Source organism: Toxotes jaculatrix, chromosome 22 (assembly GCF_017976425.1).
Source record: "Toxotes jaculatrix isolate fToxJac2 chromosome 22, fToxJac2.pri, whole genome shotgun sequence".
Classification (NCBI taxonomy): Eukaryota; Metazoa; Chordata; class Actinopteri; family Toxotidae; genus Toxotes; species Toxotes jaculatrix.
In genome coordinates this window covers 9,134,530-9,161,926 of record NC_054415.1, presented here as the reverse complement: position 1 = coordinate 9,161,926, position 27,397 = coordinate 9,134,530, and the positions used below count along the sequence as shown (strand labels likewise).

General features: G+C 42.0%; 1 protein-coding gene across 3 annotated transcripts; it reads left to right on the top strand.

Annotated features, from left to right (window-relative positions):
* Positions 1–56: 56 nt before the first annotated feature.
* Positions 57–26,795, top strand: atxn7l1 (ataxin 7-like 1). 3 transcript variants are annotated; one of them, XM_041030034.1, is made up of 12 exons: positions 57–187; positions 637–711; positions 6,274–6,378; positions 13,120–13,318; positions 13,492–13,934; positions 16,401–16,483; positions 18,457–18,713; positions 19,669–19,882; positions 21,135–21,256; positions 21,580–22,122; positions 22,738–22,993; positions 23,177–26,795. In XM_041030034.1, the coding sequence occupies exons 1-12, from the start codon at positions 91–93 to the stop codon at positions 23,192–23,194; spliced, it is 2,412 nt and encodes an 803-aa protein (XP_040885968.1). In that variant the 5' UTR covers positions 57–90; the 3' UTR covers positions 23,195–26,795. The 3 variants fall into 3 exon arrangements, with proteins under 3 accessions (XP_040885968.1, XP_040885970.1, XP_040885969.1); XM_041030036.1 differs by lacking the exons at positions 57–187; positions 6,274–6,378 and adding an exon at positions 12,410–12,526 and having other exon boundaries at positions 642–711; XM_041030035.1 differs by lacking the exons at positions 57–187; positions 637–711 and adding an exon at positions 12,410–12,526 and having other exon boundaries at positions 6,276–6,378.
* The last annotated feature ends 602 nt before the right edge of the window (positions 26,796–27,397 follow it).

Below are 27,397 nucleotides of genomic sequence, written 5' to 3'. Positions count from 1 at the left end.
CATATCTCGTTCTTTCGTTTTTTCGCCTGCTGCGTGCGAAGGAGAGAGAGGAAAAAACGGCTCTCAGCAAAGCAACAAGAAGGAAGAGCAATGGCGACACTGGATCGCCAAATACCAAGTCCGGATACCTTCCTTTGCGAGCCTTGGTCTTCCTTCGTCAGTGCGGCTAAATTACGTTTTGTTGACAGTAAGTTCGCACGTCGGCAACGTTGTTGTTTTTGCGGGCAAACTGTCGGGAAGTGCGTGGTCCAACTGTCTGTGATTGAGTTGAGTAAGCTCCTCCACCATGCAGGGTCTGTCAAAGCGCAGCAAAGTAACTGTCAAAAAATATTACTACCAAATGCAATATTAATGGGCTGCCTTGACAGTCGTGCACTGGCGAGTGAGCAAAGCTAACCGTTACCGTGCAGAGTTTGTGCCGTTGACGCGTGCAGTAATAATATCCCCAACTGTCCAGCTGTAAGTTTGTTAGCTTTGACAGCTCCACTTGATTTAGGAAGCCAGCTCAGGCGCTAGCAAGCTAATGCTAAACAGATAGCCAGCCTCAGACCAGCATGGCTCCACGCATGGCCCCAAAGTTTGTTGTGGATGCTCCTCGGTGTGTGTGTGTAAAGTGGCTGTTTTTCGTTCACTCAGACGCAGACTCGTCCTCGGATAACAGCGGCAAAGAGCTTTACTGCCTCGGTGGAGCCGTGAAGCTCAGCAAAGAAGGTAAGGAAGTTATACTACTACATACTTGAGGCTGTCAGGTACACGGTGCTGCTTTGTTATTGTTTTGGTACACATGCTCTGCAGCATTAAGAATGGCAGGATATTTCTGTTTTTCCACCATTACATTCGCTGCTGCTATGTGCATATTTGTTAAATATATACTTTAGTTGAGAAATGTCCGTCTGTTTTGAAGGAGGGGAAAAAAACATTATCTGCTTTGAGTTTGTATCACAGTATGCATCCTGCACTTAGGGCTGAAGTTAATTATTTTCTCAATTAATCAATTCAGCTTTTATCCACAAAAAAGAAATGTCAGAAAACAGTTAAAAATGCCTACAATGAATAATAATTTCCTAGAGCACAAGGAGATGTTTTCAGATGCTTGCTTTAATAGACCAGCTTTCCCCAAGCAAAATTCAGTTTACTGTCATATGTGAAAAAGAAAAGCACCAAATCCTCACATTTGAGAAGCTGAAACCAGACAGTATTTGGCATTTTTACTTTATAAATGATAATTGATTATGTTAATAGTTGCCAGTAAATTTGCTGTCAGTGCTGTTTGCGCTCTCACAACATCAGACACCCATGCCCAAGCAAAGGTGGCAAAAATATCTTGGATGGAGCAAATGTTAGGTGACGTACGAGATACAAATAAATACGACGGCTTCAGCGGTTGTAGTTTTTGTCTTGATGCTTGAAAAGAAAATTCTGTTTCGTTTTTTGTTTTTTTTATACTGCTCCAGCATACTTTCAAGTAAAAAAATAATTCCCCAGAGGGGATCTGAGGTGTCAGTATTATTATTTTTAGTTAAGCGGTACATTATCAGCAGCAGTCAACTAGAAGTGCTCGTGCTGGTGGGTGTTTTGGGACATTTGTATGTATGTTATTTAGACTGTTCTTCATAAATTCAGACTTAATTCAGAGCCTGTTAAGGATGAACTTTACCAAGGTATCAGTCTGGTGTATCACTAAACTGAGTTGCACTTGGGGCTCTTGTTTAAAAATATTTTATGTAGTACGTGGGTTACGTGTAAGCGTATGTGGAGGGGACTGTGGGGTGCCCTAAAGCAGTGTGTGGGTATCTCCACCCCCAGGGACAGACCCAGAGGAGTTCCTCCACACCTCACCACGTATAAATACTCACAGGAGCATGCGCTGCACACTAACACGTTTGAGTCATCCCTGAAAGTTTGAGCGTGCTGCAGCCCTCGTAGGAACACACTGACGCACACGCAGAGCCGGGGAAACTCTTCTCACTCTCACTGGTCAAATACCAACCTCACCCCCACCCCCCTCCACACACACACACACACACACAAACGCACTCTCACACTCGCTCACATGCCTCATCTTCCTCTCTCAGAGCCAAACTGGAGCGGTGTTTCCAGAATTGCTGATCTGCTGGCAACATGACACTAAGGCCTGCTGAGAGTGATATGCACATACACACACACACTCAGACATCTACAAGCCAGATAAACACACAAGGAAATACGTCTTTAATGGTTTATTTGTATATTTGTATCCAGCAGAAAGTAGTATGATTCATATATTACCGGTATATGTTTTCCTCTCTTGACACCTCAGCGCACGCAGAAATTTGTAGACGGTGAGGCCTGGTTGGCAGTAATTGATGTGTGGTGCAGGTCATGATTAGTATCTATGTCTCTTTCTCACTTTCGCTCTGACACATGTACACACAGTGGAGATGATGACAACCAGCCGCAACTTAGCCTGACTTGACCGGCAGCCACTGTCATCATCCCACTAGAAATAGGCAGAGCTGCTGTGCTGCCGTTTGAGTGTTTACTACTTTTTACTTTAGAAGGGATGGGGCTGGGTGGAAACCTCCTAATGTGTTGGCGAATTTCTAGGAGCTGATTCACTAAATATTGGCATGTTTGGAGCGCATTATTAAAAACAGCCAATTGAGATGACAGCCTGTAGCCTGAGACACTAGTATGATGAAGATATGTCTGTACTTGTGCTTTGAGAAATGTGCTGGGAGGATAAATGCACTGAACTGCAGGATGCATCAGATACGAGGGAACATACCACATCGTGCAGACTATGGCAACAATACTGTTGGCAGCACATGTGCTGTTTCCTTTGATGAGGGTTTGAAAAATCTCTTGATATCTAGCAGTCTACTCAAAATTAGTCATTTAGTAAATGGGGTACTGTTCTCTGCATTTAAATGGTTTGAGCTAAAATTAGTCACATTAGCCTGTCAACTCTGTAATAGTCGAAAAATTGATATATGCATAAATTTGCAGTTTTTCTTCATCTTATGTAACAGCTAACTGGGTATCTCTTGCTTTTGCATCATGGGTTGGACAAAGAGAACGATTCTGACCATGAAAATATTTTACAAGATAAAAGAAAAAAACAAAAACCTTTGATAACCTGAAACTTAGAGTATTTATACCTAGCAGGCAGGCAGTCATTTCGGAGGAGTCGGTTTAAACTTTAATGAACTCCTCATCATAACACAGCACATTTGTTCAGCTTGTCCTTGCTGTCTTTACATCTTCGCTGGTATTGTGAGCAGATATATGTACAAAAAAAAATGTAAGTAAACTATTTTTGAGCACCCACTTAAGGTTTTAGCTCTCTTAAAATTACTTGAGAGTGTCTTTATACAGGATCCTTGAACCATTTTGAGCTCTAAAAGTTTAACCCAGACTCTGTGAAATAATAGAGAGACGATTTGAGTTTGTAGCCTGGATTCTGCAACAGTAGCTGGCGGCCAGTCACTGCTGTTGTAAGCTTGTTTACCTCATCTGACAGTGCCAATAATTACCCAGTGTGCCTGTTCTAAAAGCAACTTCAGTAGAAGTTGCTGCTGTGGCCCGTGCCCTTCCCTGGAAGTGTAGTTACACAATGATTATTGAAAAGTGATGCCTAGCTCCAAGACATCCCCTAATCTCATTGATTGTAGGTCGTTAACTCAGTCAAATTGGTGTTGTGCCTTTGTTACAGTTGCGTTATTGCTTTGGTGTTAGTAACACTCGCTGTTCTCCTTTTCTTCTCACGTTGATAGTCGCTGCTTTCAAACCCTTTTTGTTTACCAGCAAGTCGGTTTGAGTCGCTTTCCAAACACTAATTCACCAATGGGAAGTGGATTTATTTATTCTAAATGTAATCAGTGTCCAATGATAGATTGTTTTAGTAGCTCCAAACATGCTTATTCACCAGTGAGTGATTGTTTTTGTAGTTCATTTTCTGGGCTGTCAGTCATTTGGCAGACTCTTGCAGTTGGCTTGAGTCGCATGCGCGCACACACACAAACACACACGTACACACACGCTCAATTCGGGCTGCAGAAATAGGCTACGCACTTCGTTTGCATTTGACTTGGCAGATGCAGAGGAAATTGCATTCTTGCTTCTTTTTTTTTTTTCAGTACTCCCACTAAAGTCCTTTTCTGTTACTGTAAACCTTGGAATTTGCCATTTGCCAAAAGCAAATTTTTCCCATCACAATTTTTAATTTTTTTTGGCAGGACCTTTGTGATAGTTTATTATGAAGAAAATGGGTTCATTTCCTCAGAAAGCGATGACAGGAAAGACAAAAACTGTGGTGATGCTGATCGGCTTCTCGAACTGAAACCATTTGGCATGCAGAGCTAACCTGCCAGCAGTGTTTCCAGTCTCTCTGTTTAACTGCTCACTTTACAGTGTTATTAATCCTTACCACTAAAAAAACCCGTTGACTGCTATGACATTATTTAAAAACAGTTTTTTCACACTCAGCCACACCTTTCCATTTGTGTTTGTGTTGTCGTAGCTCTGATCATGCCACCTTCAGTTAAGTCACAAAAACAAACACTGCAGTTTATTTGCCAGTGAAGGAAAAGCAGTTTTTTTTGTCAGCAAACACCAAAATCAGAGAGTTTGAATTGCAGCTTTAATCCAGGAGCATACCTAGAAATGATGGCCATGGAAAGTGTGTGAGAAATAATCTCTTCCATATTGACAAGGTGAACTTGGCAAAGCATCTTAACGTGAACTGCTTCTGTGCAGCTGCTCAGCCAGTGATAGGAATCCCTTTTCCTCTGCAGTATTATTCATATTTAATTGATCTTGCTTGCATTACATGCTAATATTAGCTTTATTTTACTGCTTTGTTTAATACTACAGAGCCTTAGTTTTAATTCAGTTTCATTACTCTTCACTTTTTACTTACTAACCACTCTAGTCTGTCACACACTCTCGGGTGTCACGTTCGGCATCACACACACTCTGTATACATATGTGTATATTATGGTCCACTCTGACCTTGAGTGACCTAGCAGATCCTTTCCCTGCTCCATACATGCACACACACTCCTTGACACTAAGCATGGCTGCTGCTCTCTTTCGCTCTTCAGATGACAGCAAGCTCGCCAGCAGCGCAAGGTCATGACGACACGTACCCGTACTCTGTCAGACACCCACACATTCTCCAATTTTTTTTTTCCCTTGCAAGCTTTCACAAACACACACATCCATACACATCCCACCTCCCGTCAGCGAGTCTGGCTTAAGCCCTGTGCTAATAAGTGCTGTGATTTCTGTCAGCAGAGCTTGTTTGGGTACAGGAAGATTAGGTTCTCAAAGCTTAGCCAAGAGAGATAATAGCTGTATTGGACATACTTGTTTTTCTTAATATTTGTGTTAATCTTCAAATTTTGTTGAGTGGGTGGGGTATCTCTTCTAAGTCTGGGCATTATGTAGCGGTGTGCTTGTTAGCACTGTATACTAGTTAGTGTGTGTTTGAGAGGGCAGTCTGTCAGCGGTCTGTTTCGTGGTGCCTGATGAGAACAGACAGTAATCATCGTGTGTCTGTGGTAAATTGTTGGTTTTGCTAGTGGTAATAGTAACATAGGTGATTTGCATCCTCTCAAAAGACATATTTTAGAGCGTGGTGAACATTGAACGCCGTGTGTTAGGGCAGTTTTGTGCAGTTTTTTTTATGTACATTATATACAATTAAGAACTGTTTTTTTAATCTAATATGATGCTAAACTGAATACCTTTGGGTTTTAGACTGTTAATCAGGGAACTCAAGACATTTGAAGGCATCACCTTGGGTGTTATGAATCTGTGATTGCCATTTTTTCACTTTTCTGCCATTTTATGAAGCAAACAATTAATCAATGAATCTATAGAATAATTAACAGATTGATTGATAATGAAATGAATACTCAGTTGCAGTCTTTAACTGCTTTCAGTTGTCAAAGTCTTGCCACAGGATGTGAATATGTCGGAGAAAGGGAGACCTTACCTCTCAAAATAAAAATAATAAATAAACCCGGCCCCGGATAAGCGGATGAAAATGATGATGATGAAATAAAATAATATATAATTAAGATAAACTGTATTCACTGACTTATTTTCCATATTTAATATATTTATTATACATTTATGAATCTGCAAGCTTATTAGTGTTTTGTATTGTCCTGTCTGTACTATGATAATGATTGTTCTGTCTTTGTGGCTCTTCCATAGTATTATGTTTCCTCAGTCTGTCTTTTTTTTTTCTTAATTTTTCCTCTCTGCTCTTCGTGTCTGTTTCAGAGATGTTTGTCTACAACCAGTTTCCAGCACTGGAGGATTTTTCTCTTGTTGTCTGCCATGTCTGCAATAAGGTGGTCACTCCTCAGGGCATACTCACACACTATGGTAAGACATACACGGTTAACCGTCAGATCACAGTCACACACAAAAACCTCAGAGCATAGTCACAAACTTCAGTAAGGTACACAAAAACACACCTTGGGATGTCTCCAACTGTCACACAGAGGCACAGAACAAACATGTTCTTGCACACACACAGAGCCAATTAGATCAATACAGTCATTTGTATTTATCCCTGCAAGGCACTTTAAAACATAAACTCCTCCTCGTCCACATGAACAAACACCACGCAGTTATGCCCTCAAATACCCAGCAGGCTGTCAAGAGCTGAAAAACACTAAATAATTTACAGAATAATCAACCAGATGTAGCATTGTGCACAAGCCTTTTTTTATACGATAAATAAGTATATGAAAAAGGCAACCTCTGCTCTTAAGACAATGCTACTCTGCTTTGAATGCTCTTGTGCAAATGGAAGATTTGACATGCTGGTGGACCAATTAAAAAAAAGTATACACCCTTATATGGCTGGAAAGGCACCACTTTCCTGATTTTAAGCCTATGGAGTTTTTACCCAGGGTTGGAAAGTTCATTTGAAAAAGGAAACTCTAAATACTTTCAGGAGACAATACATATGACATGTATATACACATACACTGCCAAGAAATATGAATATGCTTGTTCCACGTTGCCTTACCATTTTTTCAGAAAATGTGATATTTGTTGCTATGGAAACTGTTATCCTCAGCTGTGAAACTTAATGATCTCGTTAAGATGTTACTCAGCCACTGTCAGTTGCCATCCCTTACATTAAATGGCAAAAGCAGTATTGAAATCCAAATTCATATTAGCAAAAGTGAAAAGGGAAAAGAGAAAAATATGTGGAGACCAGGCAGTATCCATTCATCTTTAAGAGTGTTTGTTGTTGACATGGTAGCACAGTAGAATCCGGCTCTCATTGGTCCTTTTCCCTGCCTATCTACCTCCTGTTTGTTTTTGATTGTGGCTCCACTGAGCGCGCTCGCATCTGCCCGCGAGCTGCTGCTTCCTTCTGTTGGCGGCACGTGCACCAGCCTGAGCCGTCTGTTTGAGCGGGCAGTGGAGGGGAGGGGGGACACACGGTCACGCTTAATGAACCCACACACACACACACACGCACGCACAAACACACACACACACACACACACACACACACAGCTTCTCCCTGAGAGGAGAGAGGCCAGAGGAGTTGCATTCACACACATTCTCACTTTCTGTTTCTCAGCAGAAAGAGGTCAGTGGTATTGTGAGAGAGACACACACACACACACACTCTCTCTCTCTCACACTCCTGGCAGCCACTGTTGTTTTGTCCCTCTTTTTGCCCCCTCCACCCACCCTCCCTCCTGCCCCGGCAGTGTTTCTGCTTGCTGACACGCACACAAAGTCGGGTAACAACAGGTCTAAAACACACTGATATCCACACACACACATATTCAGGAGTGGGAATCTCCTGAGAGCTCCCTAATGTCCAAAAAAAAAAAACCCCAATCCTCACGCCTAAGCAGGCGCTGTAGTGGACCAGCAGGCAAAGTCACATGCTGACTAGTAGAAAAGTTGTGTTGTTGAATTGTTTTCTTCTTGTTTCATCATATACTTGTATGGTTACAATCACTTTAACGGCAGTGCAGTGACCTAGAAAGCATACCGTCCCACTACTACAGCTGATTCATTGACTTTATTCTTAAATTTGAAGCATAATATGCCCAACTACTCTGCATCATGACATGAAAAATGCTCCTCCTGACCTCTGCTGAGTGGATCGCCTTTAGGAACTTCCCCTGTCAAGATACTGTTATGATGTTTTATGCATTTCCTCCCATTGTTGCACATTCCCATCATGTCACTGCTGTACCCTCACAGTACAGTGCCATTGTTTCCTGCTGGGGATTCTTCTTAAAATGTTGTGACCCCAAGTAGGATTTTTATTCAGTGCAATAGTCTTGAATTTGTATTTGAGTGTGTAACCATCATGGGATCCGCTTTCATGCTTGACATGTGCATCAAATCAGCACTGCGACTTTACATTTACAGAAATGCATGCATGCACACACACTTGCACAGACACACACACACACACACACAGAGGAGGAGGGGGTTGACTGCCTCCGGGGTCAGTGGCTGCTAGTTATACATGCCCAGTTTGCTGCTCAGCTTTGCTGTGTGTGAAGAAGAGAGTGGTCATAACTTAAAGCAAGGTTTAATAGATGCTGTGTTTGCATTTCAAAAAAGGTTAAGATATACTATATTTTATACATCAGAAGCTTGCTCCATTTAATGGATTTGTTTATTTAAATCTCCTTCGAGGAAGGCAAGCATGTATATTCTTGGCATAAGTGGCCCCAGTGGGATATCAGATAAATCCCTCATGGTGGCAGAGGTAGTGCCATGCTCTCTCCAATGAGGTTGTAAGGAAAAAATGAGCAAATAAATTGTTTTTAATGCTTGAGAGTGAATGTCAAAGCTTATTACAGACAGACCAAGATGTTATAAAGACATTTTCCAGATGATTTGAGTTTGTATGATTTCACCCCTCTGTTAAGCAATCTGTGAAAAGTCTTGAAACTTTCTTTCATATTTAAGTGTTTTGTAAGGGCTGGTATAATTAATGAGTTTTTTTCAAAGAGCATTTCAAATGTTGGCACTTTGCTGCCCTGAAAACACCACGTCAAGCTAGAAAATTTACAAATAACGATATGATTTTTGTGTGTGTGCAAATCATGACTTTGAAACATTCTGTTTGGGTAAATCAGCTCTCCGTGGCATGTTCAGATATTTCAGTGTCCTTCCAGTGCTCTCATCTAACTGTGATTTCCTCTCCCCACTCTTCTCAATCTGTCTCTCCTAACTTCTCCCTTGCTGGTGGCCTGCTGTGTGTGAATAAGTGGAGCGCATGATGAAAGGGTCATGTTGTTGCTGTTGGTGGGAGTGTCTCTCTCTCTCTCTCTCTCTCTCTCTCTCTCTCTCTCTCTCTCTGTACTCTCCTTCCAACTTTTCTCTGTAGTGGTGGATTAATTGAGCTCTGAGGCAGGTCAAAAAAAAAAATCCTTCGTTTCCTTTTCAGTTACATTCCACTCCTAACTTAACAAGTGTTTGGGGCTGCTTGGTGCTTCAGTGTCTTGAGTTTGTCGTCGCTGAGCCCAGGCTGTGGTGCAGTTGTTCATTTCAGATGATGTTTTGCTGTTGTTGGAAAGTTTTGCCCTTAACCACAATGGGTCTACTTAGTTTCTTTTACTGGTGGCGTTTCTCGCACTGTTGTGTTATTGTTATTGTGGCTTAGTTGTGTGTGAACCATTAGTTGAGGCTTGGGCCAATTAAAGTGCCAGCTGCTACTGTGCATCATAGGTAGTTCCTTTGCTCTGTCTTAAGTGTGCAAGGCATGAAAAGGTTTTTGGTTTAGTTTGGTTTTTGCATGACCTTCCTTTTATATACATACAGAGGAAGATACTTATACAGGTAATTGAAGGTAGTTGAAGACTTGGTTATTGAGAGCAGTGGTTCTCAAACTTTTTTTGACCACAACTTCCCCTTACTATGTATATCTATATCTATATATCTATATATCTATATCTATATCTATCTATATATATGATCCAGATGCAGTTACTGTAAATGTTACTGCGACTTTTTATGTATTTTTTTAAAAAGGAAGGAAGGAAATAAATCTTGCAGCACTCTTGACCTCTTCTCAAGGCACTTCAGTTGCATGGCATTTCCCACTTGGGGAATAGAGTGTTTCCAGTAGTACCATATAATTCCACTGCTTCATTGCTATCACTATACTGTTGTTTTTGGACTTAGAGCTTATAGATAACGTGAGTGTCTGTGAATCTTCATAGACATTCATTTCCTCACGTTTCTCTCTCTTCCTATGTCCCCTGCTGCTCTCTCAATGTAAACAAACCCAGCAAAGCTCTGAGAGCTTCTACTTCCTCATCACGCGATAGCTCCACCCACAGGATGAGTCAGCAGCCAATTGGCAGTCAGCTGGGCTCTCAGCATTGCCATAACGACAGGCAGGCAGGAGAGCGTAGTAGTGAGGGTGCCCTTGTGGTTGAGTGGCTTAGTGACCTTGCCTGGGCATTCGTCCATGTATTGTAAATCAGTACGGTTAGCTCCCAACTGGCTTCTTACTCACTGGATGAGTCCTGTTTCAAAACACGTTATATCTGTCTGGTTTGGGAAGAAATAAATTGCTCATTATTCATTATGCTTTCCTGCACAAATAGATACACTAGCTGTAAATGGATTTATCATTTTTGTTAGCCAACAATTTAAGGTGCCTTTAATTATGTTGTTTTAATCTTACTATTATTAAACTAAAACTTGTCTAATCAGTTACCTTAACATTGACTCTGTCATTTTGCAGAAAGACTTTTTTTAAACCCAAACTGTAATTTTTCATCTTGGAATATACAACATTTTTCAAAATGCTTGGTCTTGTATTAAATTAAAAATGAACATGAGCATAAATGACACCAGTACACACATAGAGAAACTGTACACACATGCACAGTTGTCCCTGTCCATTTCTACTGTACAGGTGAGTTGACTAACATGGTGTCCAATGTGTGAAATTTGTACTGTTGTAGCTGCATACCTGTGAATGTGGCTCTGGACTTTGATCCTGCTACTCTGAATACAGCTGCCTCCCTGGTCCTCTGCTTCCACTGGCCTATTTACACACCTGCCATACATGCTCACATAGGCAAATTACACTCTTGCATAGGATTTTTATATATACACACTGAACACAGAAACATTCACTCTCTGCTGTGCATACATATTACTGTACAAATGGCCTATATCTGGGTCCAAAACAGACACTTGCAGTTTATAGGTTCCTCACGTGGTATCATACCCACACACACAGACACACACCTGTTATACTTATGCATGCTAATCTCTTCAATACACACAGATACACTTTGCACACAAATTGTACACACACTCTCCCTCGGTCACCTGCAGCACGCGTTCATCGGCACTGATGCATTCTGAGCAAACACACAGTCGTTGGTCAGTCCTGTCTGCTCAGCTCTTGTTCAAACGTGCTGCTGTTAGTATCCTACTACTACACTCATTAACAGGGCTGTACAGCACTGTGACGCACACACACATACTGTACAATCCCTTATGCTGCTTACTGAGTAAAGCATGACATCAGTACTACCTTGGTCAGTAGTTTGCGTTACGCTTGGGACGCACTGTCTGGAATTATACTACAGGTATTCTGTAGCACTTTAATATCATCGAATTTGGATGTTCTTTTTGTGCGTTAGTCTGACAGTGTGTGTTTATGTGTAGTTACATTAGGGAGTTTTTTCTTTTTCACTTGGCCTTGGCTTGCAAATATCACAATCTCTGTCAAGTATTTTAAGGCAGGGCCTGAGAAAAGTGGTTTGTGGACACTTGAGTTTTGAATATTTGCTATTAGTCTGTGTAATCATGGCTCTGCACAAGAGTCTATTTGCACACATGTGCACGTTGTATGCATGCGTCGTTCTGCGTGTTGATGAATGTGCCTGCCAGTGTTTGGACTTAAAATAGTTTTTTCTTTTTTTAAAAAATCAAAATCATACACTGTTGTTCAGTTGGGCATTTGGAGTCTAAGTACCTTTTTAAATGAGTACGTCTATACGTTCTACCTGAGCTACCTGAGCTGAGGTGTATTTCATAATTTCACCTTTCCCTGCAGTTTTAGATTGGTATCTTATCTGCAGAGAGGAAATAGAGCTAACCGCAACGGCCGGGCTCGTCCCAAAATTAACAGCTGCTTTTCACCCTCTTATCTGTCAGTTAAATCTTGCTAGATCTTGCAGATGTTGGCTGTTTACCTCCTGAAGCAGCTGGTTAAAGAGAGACGAGCTTAAGAGCTCGATCGATGTTTTGAAGTGTGAATGTAGCATGACATTACACCTCATTTGTACACTCCATGATTAGCAGTCCAAAATACTGTCTTACTGTGTGTGCAGTGTGCTTTCCCCGACCTGTTTCTCTGTGTTGATGACAACTTAACCCCTCTGTTTTTATTCAGGTAGCTGGGGTGTAGTTTCCCTGTGAGACAGACAGAGAGAGACAGACAGTCCTGGACCACACCCCCTCCCCATTCCCTCCCCACCCTGCTCCCACAAAGACATGCATAGCAAAAACCGTAAGTGTGAGCTCCTCTCCTACTTTCTCCCCACAGCCTTGTGATTTGTTCCCCTTTACGTCTCCTTCTCTGTCTCAGCTTCCTTTCACTTGTGTATTCTGACCAGATCTGGGTCAAAAGGTATTTATAACTGTTGGTTCTTGTTTGAACTTCACATAGTAACAGATTTGCGGAGTTTATCACACAAGGACACTTCAGATGGTGTCAGGGAAGCTGCTAATTAGAGAAAAGTACACCTAATTGATTTGTAAATACTTCAGCCTTTTCTTTTCTTTTTTTTCAAAAAAGTTCTGGCACAAATTTGCTCTCTCTTGTGTTACAACACAGCCATCTGGCACCTAAGCAGGGTAAAAACAAAACAAAAAAAGAACAAGTTGGTGTAAATAGCGCAATACAGTCAGAACTAGACTCAGGTGCTAATCAGATGCAAAACAGATCCAAAAGTACCCAGACAGAAAAAGAAAGTACATACTAACACTGCATGATCGTGTGTCTTGATCTGTTAAGTGCATGTATTTGTGTGTGTCATGAATCTATGTGACCTCACACATCATACTGATCTTTGTCCCCATTTCTGTCCTAACCTGTTTCAGAGAAGCGCCACGGCTCCCCCATCCCTTCCAGGAGCCCCCTGGTCCCCATGAAGCCCAAAGCACCTGCAGTGGCCCCCGCTGTGGCTCCCAGTCCTGGGGACACGCTGGCCTTCAGGGTCCCTAAAGATTACCCTCACTCTCGCTTCAGCAAGGCACCACTTGCTGTCTATCCACCAAAGGGGGCACGGAACAAGACATGGTGGGTGCATGCTTCTTCTTCTTTCTTTTTTTTTTTTAACGTCTCCATAACACTTTTATAAGATCTGATTAGATGCTGTGCTCTTCTTTCATTGCTCCCATGGCCTTTATTTAGTCATACGGTTTTTTAACACTGTCTCCACTCTCTCTTCTCTTCTCCCTTCATCTCTCCAGCGTATCACTTCCAGTCGTAAGCCTGGAAAAGATGCCCTGCCTCAGCCGAGCCGACTCGGGTTCGCACGTGCGCCTCACAGCCTCCTCCTCCGCTCCCTCCTCCTCCCCTTCCTCCCTCAAACCTCCATCCCTCACTCCCCCTGCCTCCCAACGCTCCAGCGAAAAACTTGCGAACGGTCGCGGCAGCAGCGGGCCGTCCACCCCGTGCTCCACCACGCCTCCATCGTCTCTGGACGGGCGGCCCAGTCCGGCGCGCTCTCCCCTGGACAGACGGCCGTCATCCACACCCTCTCCTTCCCCGCTGGACCGGAAGCCCTCCCCGTCACCTTCACCTTCTCACCGATCTGGCGCTATGCCATCATCATCATTGTTGTCGCCACCGTTGGAAAAGAAGCATCAGAATGGGACTAAGACTTCCTCCAGGTCACACAAAAGACTCTCAGGTTAGTTCTGAGAAATTATGGCCTTTCCAGACTCTACCCACAATCCTCTAGTGCAACTAATGGAAGCAGTTGGAGTTTAAAGAAGTGGAGAATATTTAATAATTTATTCATTTTTTCTGCTTGTGTTTCCATGGCTGGTTTAGGATCAACCTACAGGTCACAAGCCTTTATTCTGTAACTTTTAGCCCACTGACATTCATGTGTTAGAGCAGTTAAATATTTCTGCCATGCTACTTAAATTCCTTTCCTAAGCTTTATCAAGAGTTCCTACATTAATGCATGTATGTTTACACTCTCACAAGCTCTCGCACTCACTAGTTTTTATCTCCGTATCCTTTGGAGAGCTTCCAGCCTGAATGATTGGCTGCAGACAGGAGGGTGGTGGGGTGAGATTGTGTGTTTTGGGAAGGGAGAGACACCTCTCTGTAGTTTTTAATGGCTTTCTTTCTCTTGTTTTCTCTATCCTCTCACTGTTCTCTTGATATTTCTCACCCTCTCTCCTCTCCAGTGTACCATTTCTTTCTGTCTCATTCAAACTTCCAAACTTTTTTTTTTTTTTTTTTAATTAGCATTGATGCACACGAGTTAACCTAGTGGTCAGCTCTGACTAAGAGATGTGAAAACACACGTACGAATGAAGTCACATAGATTTGTCATGGCTACTTCAGGGTCTGAATGTCTCTCTCTATCCAGCTTTCCCTCTTCTTCCCATCATCATGTCTCTCCTCTTTCTTTTCATTTGCGCTGTGTCTCGCTGTGCTCCAAGCCTCTGATTTACACCCTCTAATTCACGAGCTCCCGCTGCCAAAAAGCTGCTTGTCTTCTTGAGAGATTTTCCCCACCTCCTGTGTCTCTATATTTTTTCATCCTCTCACTCTCCACTTCCTGCCTCGACCTCCTCCTCTCTCTCTCTCTCTCTCTCTCTCTCTCTCTCTCTCTCTCTCTCTCTCTCTCTCTCTCTCTCTCTCACACACTCATATTCTGTCCTAATTTTTTCTTTCACACACTCCCCGTCTTGTAGTTTCTCTCTGGCTGTCTCTCGCTGCTCTTTTTTCTCACTCATCTTGTTCTTCTGCTTTCTGTGTTGTTTGGTTTCCCTCTCTCATCAGTGTCTTCCTTCAGAATGTGTTCACACTACCCATCTACCCCTCTCTTTTCTCAACTTCCTCTTCCTTTTTAAGTTTGTGTGTGAACGTGTGAGTGAGCGTATGAGTTTGTTTATATCTGAGAGCATGTTTGTTGCTGTACATTTGCGTGTCTGTCTGACCCCCCTCCCTCAGATCCATTGGAGCTGTCGTCTCATACTGCAAACACAGAAAGATTACAGGGATTATAGCAAAGGCCAACACAAGATTACAGCCCTCTGACAGCAACGCTGTTTAAGATAACCTGCTGACTGCAGGTTGTTGTTGGCTGGCTACTTTGTGTGGAGCAACAGAGGTCCATCTGTGTTGCTGAGCAATAGATTTGGTGTTTGTAAAAGCAAATTTAAAAGAAAATTGACAGTAGTTTGGTTTGAAAAGATCTGCTTTTAGTAAAAATTGATGTTGACCGAGGATGTGAAATCATTGGCAGATACTATAAAGTTGAACTTTTTTTTTTATGTACTCAAAGAGAGAATTTAGTTTGTTTTACAACTTGTTACAACTTTGTTTTACAGTTAAGTTCTCATTTTTCTACGTCTGGGCTTTAGTCTTGTTTCAGGGATAATAACAATTCATTCACCAGCTTAATTGGTGAAATGCAAGTACTCAGCAACTACGCTAGATACTGCTTTTCAGTGGAGTCTATTATGGCAAGCAGCTGGTTATCATCTCAATCATTCATATTTCAATTTCAATATTTAGTGGCAGCTGTTGCATCAACCCTTAATAAGCCCTTTTGCTATTCTTCACCCTGCTGCTGCCCATACCTGAGAAATTTTTGTCACATAAATGAGATTTTGTCTTATTTACAATAAACATCAGAGACCTTCGCTGCAAACTGACACGGTCTTAAAAGTTAAGGCCTGAAATTTCATCATCAAGTACATTTTTCCTCCAGATTTTATTCATTAAAGCAGGAGAGAGTTTCCTGGGCTGTCAGTCACAGTTGACTCATGTCAGGCTGCCAGTTTGTCCTAATTTGAATGATTTGTCATAGCACGCAGGATCTGTACAGTATGTGTGTTTGATACTGGAAGTATTGCTAATAATGTCACACGGAATAATACCGTTAGGCCACTGTGGCCTTGCATCACAATTGAATGATTGATTGAATAAAGGAATATGTGAATAGACAAATGTCTGAGTGAACTGCTGTGTGCTGTGTCAAAAAAAAAGACAAATTAATGCACTCAGGCTACTATAATGCTTCCACTCCCAGGAAATGTGATTTGATTCTTTACTAAATTATGGTCTTTCAGTACCATACTAATGTATGTGTGTGTGCGCTTGTGTGTGTGTGTGTGTGTACATGTTTTTACAGGGAGAGTGTTTGATCCTAACAAGCACTGTGGAGTCCAGGACCCAGAGACTAAACGGCCCTGCACACGCTCTCTCACCTGCAAGGTAACACAAACAAACACACGCAAACACACCGTCGCTCACACTCTCCACCTCTGTGTAATTTGTGTGGAGACAATAATAGTTGCTGACCCTTCTTCCTGCTTCCTGTCTAAGGCTGTCTCACCAGGAAAGCAGCTTTGTTTGTTTATGAGAGTAATGATATTGAAGGGCGCTCTAACTTCATTGCTGAAGGACCACAGCTATGACCCTGTCTGCCTCCCTGTCTGTCTCTGTGACGCGCCTGCACTTTACACACATTTCTCAGTTAATGCTGGGTAACAGTGCTGAAGCATTATAGGGCCTACATTTCCCTTGATGAGGTAATTATAGATGTTGGATGAGGCTACAACATTTTTCAGCAGTAATACTCTATTTTACTGCCCTTTAATTACCTCCAGCAAGCTTTACTAATCACTTCAAACTGGTTATTAAGTAATTAAAGATGTATCAGACTGGTGTGTTGATGTGTTTTTTTGGGTGGTTGGTGAGAATAATTGTGTCTACATCTCTACGCTCTCTTAACATTTTTCTTAGTTAACCTGATTTTTATATTAGTCCCTATAATAATGATTTCAAGAGAGGGGGCTGCACTAGTTCTTTGCTTAGGAAATGACTCTTGGCCATTATTTGAGAGAGTTCCAGAAGTGTCTGAACTTGCTAGGGTTAGGGGAAGGGACATTATCTCCTTAATGCAAGGAGAGAACGCTCTTGCAGAAACATCTGTGAGAGGAGAAATGTTTTGAAAATACGGGTTGCCAATGAGCTTATTAAAAGATACTGTTTTGACAAAAACTGAGGGATTTTCGTGGCTGATTTTGTGGCAGATGCAGAGGAGAACACATGCTGTCCCTGCAGAAACCTGATGGGTTTTTTTTTTTTTTTTTTTTTGTAAGAGGGAAAATACAGATCCGCAACGGTGACAGCTCTATGAGAATGAACGATTTCTTCTTTGATCGCTCTCACAGCTTATCATAAAGATTCTGCTGATGACTCGAGTACTCAGGGAGAGCAGACAAAAAGCTGATTTCCAGTACTGTCATTTCCCTCTTGCTTTTTCTAACACACTTAATTGTTTTGAAAGATATCTCATCCTAATTACAGCAGGTAAAATGTAATGTGTCATCTCAAATCGTATTGAAGTATGTGAATGGGGCATTGGTAAATGTCATTATAAAATTATGCTAATTATTTGTTTTGGCATCATATTTTTGCATATGTGACCTTGGTAGCTATTTACCAAAATTATTTGCACATATACATAAAATCTCCATACTGCAGCTGTTAGAAACCTACAAAATGTCAACATAATTTGTACAACGTCACACTTTGTCCTTTGCTGAAATTAAGTGTAGGTATCTCTCAAGAACATGAAGACAAAGTACAGGCGTTTTTGCTTCAGCTTTCAATTGGTGACCTGTCACATTCTTATTCAGCAAGTCAGGATATTGATGATGATGGTGATATAAGATGCATCTTTTGAGCCTTAAAGTATTTTACGAGGCCCTTACCCTTGATATGACCTTTGAATGAGTTTAGGAGCCATTTTTCTTTCCACAGGCCGTACTACCTGCTTAAACCAGCAATTCAGCAGCGTCAGACTCACACACTGTAAAGAACTGTTTGAAAACCAAATGTTTGATGGCTGGTTACCTTCCAGAGTAGTTGGAAGGGTAGACAAATTTGCAGTATTTACCAGCGTTAGTGTGGTGTGACGTGGACAGCAGCATGGTGCAGTGATTATGGAACCAATCCTGAAACCAGAGAGCCATGATTCAAGCCTGTATGAGTGCAGCCATCAGCCCTGTTGAAGTATGTTTGAGCAAAACTCTGTGTTGTTCACAGATCAATACTTTCATTAACAGGCTCTCACTGGAAATAACCTAATATCTCTTAACATTTAGTGCTTATTAGCCCACAGAAGGAGAGGTATGACATTTTTATTAAGCTTTTTTTTCTCCCTCTGTTTTTCATTACAGACTCACTCCTTAACCCACCGCAGAGCCGTCCCCGGCCGGAGGAAAAATTTCGACCTCCTCCTGGCCGAACACAAGGGACGGGCGAAGGAGAAGGAGGGAGCAAAGGAGAAGGAGAAAGACAGGGACGGACCGCAAGGAGGGAAGGAAGGCTGCAGCCAGAGTATCGCGTCACAAGAGAGTCCCAGCAAGCCTCACTGCCCCAACGGACGACCCCTGTCCACGCTGAAGCTCCGGCTGGCAAATGCGCACATACCCAGGTAGGACTGTGGACCAAGCACCAACTTCACAGTATTTATATATTTTACTTACCTAATGTCTAAGCATCAAATCCGTATAAAATGAAGTCTCTTTTTTTATTTTTAATACTGTCGTCCTTATTGTGCCCAATAGTTTGATACATTTACTTTAGTTGTCTAGTAATCAATGACTTTTTCCAAGTTTTCACATTTTTCTGTAATGTATCTTTACCTTGACTTTTTTTTAATTTAATTTTTTTAAATTTCCCTGAAGGTCTGACCGTACGACCCAGGCACATGCATGGGGAATCCTTGTCTGTTAATTTTTTTCCCACCAGGGGATGCTGTAAACAAGAATGCAAGGAAGGAGAAACAAGTGTTACAGTGTTACGAGAAACTCATTTCCTCTTTCCCTTTAGAAGATGATCATCTGTTTGAAAAGGGAAGTTATTTGGGGTTTTCAGACTGCGGCATTTAGAATGACATTGATTGCAGAGTAAGGGCAGATATGACATGAGCTTTTGAGTTTATCAATGAAGAGTTTTCTGTCATTCTGCCTCTCGTTCTTTCTTTCTTTCTTTCTCCTCCACTCTTCCCCTTAATCTTGCTTTTCTTTTCCAACTCCTTTGCCTTTTTTTTTCTCCTTCTCTCACTCTTTAATTTATTATTTTTCTGATCTTCTTCTGATCGTCCTCTTTCCCATCAATGTTTTTTTCTCTTTCACTTCCCCTCCATTTACACTCATCTCCCTTCTCTGCTTCTCAGTATAAGCTTTTTATCAACTTTTGATTTCCCCCTCCTTCCATTTCTTCTCATTTCCATTTCTCAGTCTTTCCCTCTACTTTTGTCTCTGTCTTGCTTTCATTTTCCATCTCATTCCTTCTTTTAGTCCCTGCGATTCCACTTCTTTACCCCTTGCCCCGCACTTCTCCTTTTTTTATTCACCTGTCTGTCTTTCTTAATATATCCACTCCAGGGTTCCGGGCGGCTCCACCACCTCCACCTCTGGTCCTTTGCCCCCAGCACCAGTCCCTGGCATGGCCCCTAACCCAGAATTGTCCCCTCACAGCTGGGTGACGGCAGCGGGAGACGGCGGTCAGCTTTCCAGTGACGAGGGCGACGCGGAGACACCAGAGGACACTGACAGACCTGCCTTTCACTACTCCAGTCACCACCCACAACCTTTAGGGGTACATATTATGACTGCAGTCCAAAACCTCAGGGCATTAAAAACTCATTCGCACAACATTCAGCCAGTATTTTCCACCTTTACCCCCACAGGGTCTGCTTTTAATGACGTTTAGAGGAATTATTTTTGTTGGTGTTCAGCTTCAGCTGTAGCTCTTATCCAGTGTTTTCACTGAAAAAAAACAGGTAAGGGCCACGTGTTAGTTTTATTTCAGAATCAGTTCAGTAAGATGGGGTCTTTTAAAGGTGTAGTTTGACATTTTGGGAAATATGCTCATTTGCTTTCAGTCCCAAGAGTTAAATGCAGTCAGATTAAAAAAAGAGTAAAAGAAAAATGATTAGCCTGCCTATGTCCAGACATGGTGAAAAGCTGCCTACCAGCTCCTCTAAAGCTCCCTAAGCTTCTTTTTATGTCTTGTTTATTTGCACAAAGACCAAAGTGTAAAAACAAAAAGTTGTGGTTTTATGGGGGGGTTGTGTTCTGGGCTGTTTCTTGTTTGGCTTCCTGAAGTCCAAAAATGTCAAACCATTTCTTTCAAGATGACAAATAAGAGCCCTTGATTTGTTTAAAATTTATAGACAGTTGTTTTGTATATAAGCAGCTGATAGAACCACGTTTACATTTGTCATTGCTGTGCTTTCTGTAGTTAAATAAATCTGTAGCAAATGCTTCCTGTAGCAGGAAGGCTCCATGACTCCACTCCCTGTCGAATTTAATAGTACATTATACTTTAAATTGTCGCTTAACCAGTGAAATCAGTTGTTTTAGCTGCCCACTGTACTACAGGTGTATGGTTCTTTTGGTATTATCATCTCAGCTTAGTAACCGGTCTGGTTTTGTTGTTTCTGCAGTTCTAATGAAGATGTTAACATTGTTTGTGGTATTCATATCTATGTATGTTCATTTGGATTTTTTTCTGCCTCATCTCTTTTCTCTGTTCTTCACCTGTTCTTTTTCATTTCTGTCATTTGACACCTCTTTCACTCCACATTCTGCTCTGTCTCTGCCCACCTCTCACTACCTCCTCCTCTTTATCCTCCCTTTTCTCTCCCTCCTTTTCATTCATCGACTCTTCTCTTCCTCTTTCACTGATCCATCTGCCTCTATCTCATATCCCTCCCTCTCTCCTATCCCTCCTTCTCTCCTCCTTTTTCCTCTCTTGCTTGCTTCACTTCACTTCCCCTCTGTCTCCATCGTTCTCCCACTTCCTGCCACTCTCACCCCTCCTCCTCCTCCTCCTCCTCCCCCTCCAGTTTTGCGTATTCAGCAGCAGGCTCATGGGACGGGGCCACTATGTGTTCGACAGGCGATGGGACAGGATGAGGCTCGCGCTCCAGAGCATGGTGGAGAAACACCTCAACGCACAGATGTGGAGGTTAGTGTCCATGAACGTGGGCTCTGGGCGATCTGATTTGTGTGGGATAGAGCTGTTTCACTTAAAGATACATGTGTAAATGGACACAATGAGCTTGTAATACATCTCTAGTCTATATACACAGGAGTAACTGTGTGACTGTCTGTGTTTGGACTTAACAAGGAAGCACCTACAAATCAAATAGATTGCAAACATACCCCAAAACTAATTGTCAGAATGAGGAAAATGAGATACAGTGCATTGATTGGTAATAAAGTTTTAGTACTTTGAATTTATAACCACAGCTTTATAAGTTTAAAATGTCTTGTCAATTTCTGTTCCAGGAAGGTGCCTCTGGCTGCTGAGAGCCTCCTCTCCCTCTCCTCCTCCTCTGGTACATCCCCCATCGCTTCGCAGCAGACTCCTTCTCCCACCTCTGTCACCTCTCCTCTCCTCACCTCCCCCTCCAACTCCCTCTCCTACACCGCCACCTTCCCTCAGTCCACGTCCACGGCCGGGGTGTTTAGCATCCGAGACGCCCCGCACACCCCCACCCCCATTTCCGCACCGGGGAAAGCCCGTAACGGCACTCATAAAGCCAGCCGCTCATCCAAAGACACAGAGGACTCAGTAGCAAGATCTAAGAAGAGAAAAAACTCTTCCTATTTTTCCTCCTCCCTTTCTTCTCCTTCTTCCTTGTTTTCAACTGTGGATAATCACAAGAGGAACGGCAGCAGCTATCATCCAACATTACAAGGTTCAGGGGGGACAGCTGCCTCTCCAGCCAGGAAAAAGGGACTTGGGCGTGGGGGAAGCGGGCTTTGGCGCAGCGGAGATGACTGGCTATCTAGATCTGATGGGTCTCAAAGCCACAACTCACAGAGCAGGTGGGTCACAGGCTGTTTCAGTGTTCAGACAAAAGCAGAAAATTGATTTGATCTGCACCAGAGCTTTCTTTGCAGGACTGAATGACAGGACACGTTTTACCTACTTGTCCAGAACGAAGTCGCTGTCAAAAATTCACTGTTTTCCAGAAGGTGACAGTTTTCTCTGAAATTTGTGTTCACGAGAAGATGCTGAAGAGGATGTGCTTACTCATTAGAAGGCCGTATGTACAAGATCATCATAATGTACACAAATAAAAGGCTTATTAAATTAGCATTCGTTTCGATGGTCGAACAAGGGAAATTTTGATTGTAGCCAGGGTTACAGATAACACAATACAGGCTCGGCTTAGCTCACGACATTGTACAGTATGTAGAGAAACACATGAGAGGGTGATTCATTAAAAGTAGAGTAGTGTGTAAACAGAGAGGACAGCGCCAGCAGTGCAAAGGCTGTGATGACAGGTGTTTGGCTTTCCTCTGAAATATACAGCACTGTAAAATCTGCTGTGATAATTTTACTCTCGTCTGAATAGATCCTGCCGTACAGTGAGGGTTGAGGTGGTGCTTACTATATGTCATTAATAGCAATTTTCCTCCTCCTCTGGTCCGCTCCAGTCGTGATCTTGGCACCACCAGTATACCCTACTCGCCCTCCAGAGAGCCTGCCTCCACGCCTCATCAGCCGCTGGCTCCCCCCTCTGGACCCCTGGCTTATGGAGGAGGAGGAGGAGAGGGGAGGAAGAGGAGGAGTCCCAGCTCTTACAGAGGGAAGGCCAGCAAGCTGAGCAGGCCGGGCGGACTGGAGAGCCTCTTTGGGAAAGGAAACGACATTGCAGGATTACTGGCTTCGGGGCCCGAGTCCCCGAGACAGGTGGGTGTTAGACCCTGTCTTTTCTGCAAAAATAGGAAATAGAGGTTAATGTTAAAATTTCAAAATAATTGTAAGCATAGTACATCATAGCACACAGATACAGAGCAGTGCAGTGTCATTTGTGTAAACAAGTATTGCTCATTGTTGAGCTTTTAGTATGTCTCTGTCCTCCTCTCTCTACAGGCCAAGTTGCATCACTGACAGGAACCTGTTTCATGGACAGAATGTTGGGCAGCTGTGCAGGCCACCACCGTTTGTGACCTTTGACCTCACCACTCTTCCACTGACAGCACCAATCAGACTGCTTCATCTCGGCGATGTCACCCCTGTTTACCCAATGACAGCTGAGTTCACCCGCTGTGATATCGGGGCCTCTGGAGTCTTTGCTTGCAGTTGAGCCGGCGGTTACTTCCACTCTCCATCTCTTATTCATGGATCGTTTTTGACAGAAAGCTGCCGTGCACCACTGCGGCCGTTGTCTTTTCAGAACAAGACGGTGGAATCCAAAAACTTATCCTCTGAAAAGGGAATTTGCCTCACAAAGTTTTCAAGCCGTTGTTAATAATACCACCACTGTACAATTTTGGGGGAGACATTTATTTTTAAAAACAGTCAGAGTTTATTTCCTGCTTGTTCTGACCGTGTTCCTGGTTGCTGTGTTCGGTCAGCGGACAAGGAAAGAGGTCTGTGATTGTTTTTGAGAGTTGAAGGACCTACTGACACGATTACTGTAGGACTCAAACTTCAGCTATGCCACCTCAACCGCCCCCTCCTCCAACACCTCATCCCCCCCCCATATCTGTCTTCAGCTTTTCCTCCTCCTCAAAGATGGAGGAGACAAGAGCAGTTTTAGTTGGGTTTTATCCGGCACTTTCTTCTTTCAACCTTTTCCTTTTTCTTTATTTCTCTCCATCTTTCTTCACTACTATTCATGTGGAGCAACTAAAATTCTCTTTTTTTTTTTTTTTTTTTACCTTTCTGCCCCTTATTCCCTGTCCATCCCAGCATGCCCGTGTTCAAAGTGCTCTTACTGCCCTCGCTTTCCTCTTTGCTGACTCCAGAGCAGTCTCCAGCAGTGCCACACAAGGACCTGTTCACACAAGGGAAGAAAAAATAAAACGTCTGTGTTACCAACGACGCTGTGTCAATGCATTGTAATTTCAATATAGGAAGAAATCTGATTTTATTTGAAGTTTTTTTTTTTTTTTTTTTCTCATTCTGGTTCAAACATTGCAAGAAACACAAACTCCTGTCTGTGTGTCAGGACTTGCGCCCAAAAAGGAATTATTACTACGGTGTTGGATTTTATTTTTTTTTTATGTATAATAATTTATGTTCTTAAATGATGTTTGTTTTCTAACTGACCATTGAGGTTTGAGCTACAGAGACATTTTGAGCAAAAAATTATTTCTATGGCATTTTGAAGAAATGTTGAAAGTATTATGATAGTTCATATTGTTGAAAATGTGTACATATCTGTTATTATTTTTGTATTTATTAATAATTGTCCCCTTTTACTAAATCTGAGCTAAACGAGGGACTGTTTCTGCCCTCCTCCCTTGGTTGTTTTGTTTAATAATACTGATGAGAGTGGTCTGGTTTCTCAAAACCTTCAGGAATTTGTTCATTAGAAAGTTTTGAAATGAATGCTAATTAACACTCACACACAGCACATATATGAACTTTGACTGTGACTTCGGTCAAAGTTATTTCCATTTTCCCTGTGTTGCCAGGTAACAACACGCTGTGGCCAGCTCTACAAAATATTTTATTCAGCCAAGATCTAATAACCAAGTCTGGTTATTTCTAGTTAATTACGTGGTCTGACAAGAAAAGTCTTAACTCAAGGTCCACTCAAGGAGCTCTCATCCCCGCCTCACATGCTGTGACCCAAATCCATTCTAATTGGATACATTATATACTATTAACTAATCATTGTAGTATACTGTTGTTTTTTTTGCTGAGTATACAAGAAATCAGCATATTTAAGTGTTCTATACTAATTATACATCCAATTGGTCCTTTGAAAAGTCACAGCCGTTTAGACTTCCCAAAGAAAAAGGAAAATGTTTTTTCCAAAGATTAAATACTAAATTTTTCTAAAGTTTTCTGGAGCTGTGTCGCCACTGCCTGCAATTTATTTACATTTTTGCAGCTGTGAGCACCTCCTCCTCATTTTCCCGTGTGCGTTGCATTTTCATTCAGATCTGCGAATGTGAAATACGGCTGCGCCAGGTATCAAAGTAGCCCATGTGTGGTCTCTTCAGTCCTGTTCCTGGTCAGCCTAAAAAGCTGTTTTGTCAGCTCTGGTCCCCCACAGTCACTGTTAGAGTCCAGAATGTCAGTGGACATTCAGGCTTCCATGCTAGTATTGCTTCTTCTCATTTCTAGTGGATGCCACCCCCCAGTACACAGTGTGTGTCTGATCAACACTAATGAAGAAAGGTTGGTTTTGTGAAACGAGGCAGTGGTTAGTATTGTCATTTAAAGGGCCCCACATTCCTGTTTGCCTGTGGTTCTACCCCTTTTCATACTTCCAATGTTCAAAACTATGTTTTTAAACTGTCTTTATCTTCAAAGGCCGATTGGTGGGATCGTCTAACAGCTCTTAGATCAGTTTAGTGATACCGGCTTGGTGGTTTTTATTTTACTGTAGATACACATGGTTTATCTGGGTACTCATAGTGTACAGTTAACATGCCTACAATTACAATAGTAACATATATTTTCTTTTTCACAATTGTCCATTTTGCAGCCTGCTACCACCTGCCGTGCTTTCACATGTTAAAATCAACAAACTTACTATAAAAGACCAACAGATACACTAGTATGTAGATGGTTCATATTGCTTTACCAGCTTAAAAATCACAGTGTGGTTGGAAAGTTTGATTTTTCCAGCTCAGCATCTTCTCGCATGTATCTACAGATCAAAGATGACGATCTTAGCGCTAAGATGTTTTTTGGGAAAAGAAATGAGAAGTTACACTTTGTTGCAGCTAAAATTATGACGAAGCTCATGGATGTTGATTTCAGAGCAGTTGTATTTTGTCTTTGCTGTTAAATTCTGTGGAAGTTTTTTTTTTTTTTAAACCCTCCCTGTTCCTTTTTTTGCACTTTGTCATAAAGCCCAGATCTTTAATCAGTTTCTATTTATATAAATATTTGAGATATAAAAAAAATATATATCTATATATTTGTAAATGTGTTTCTGGCAACTACAGCAAAAGAAGATGAAGAGTATATTCTTGGTGAGTTGGCCCCTGAACCAGCGCACTGTTGTTTGATTTTTTTTTTTTTTTTTGTATTTCATCCAAACTGTGGTGAATGTTGAATGTCTGAATGCCTTGTAAGATTTGGGGTTTATTCAGTCTCACTGCAGCTGGATCAGAAAATGGATTTCCCATCAAAACAATTTAACACTTGCTGTAAAAAAAAATGGTCTTATATCCAAGCTTTTATTAAATGATTTAAAGTGGATGTTGTGTTATTTGTAAATCAAAGATACAACTGCAGATGAATGTTTGTTTTGTAGATTTTACTTGTCATTCTTGCAACTATCTGTTGAACGTTACTTTGTCTGAGCAACCCGTCATCACTGTGTGACATGATATTTTTGTATTGCTGGACAAGAGGAAAAAAAAGAGCTTCCATGGTTGTCATTTTGTATATATATTTTGTAATGTGTAACATTTTGTCACATTTCTATGCTTAAATTTTACCGTACGCAATGTAATTACTATTCAGTGTGTTCATTACTGAAAACACTGAACTGTGCTGAGTCCTGTGTGCCTCCAAGCCAAAATCTGAGAATAGATGCAACCTTTGACACTCGTGCCGACTTTTGGTTTTTTTTCCTAGCAGCCTGGTTCCAGTGACGGTGACGTGGGTCGGTCCACCACTTCGGTCCAGACTGAAACATCTCAGGAACGACTGGATGAAGAGGATCTGTCTTACTAACTGTGGTAATACCCTTCCACTAGAGCCACTAGCACCTGACTTTTCCTCCAGCTCCACCAGCAGGTCAAACATTCTACTTATCCTGTGAAAAATGTTAACATCTACTAGATTGATTGGCACAAATTTAGATTCAGACATCCAGCTTTAGAGATTCCTTTGTTTTTTCACATAGCATCATTGTCATCAGAATTTACTGATGTAATATTTTTTTCCCCCTCCGTTCACCGAGCCTCCTGAGAAACTGTTTGGAACCCTGCTGGGGGAGGCCCGCCTCCCGCTTTGAAAACCTCTGGTGTAAACTAACCAGATCCTTCTCCGCTAATTGTAAAGGGCTAGCCTGAACTTTGAAGGCGGATCTCGGATTGTGACTTTGAAGCTTATTCTCCACAGTGGGATGATTTGCCAGGTTAAGGTCCGGCTCAGATCCCGATAACACAAAAGCACTAT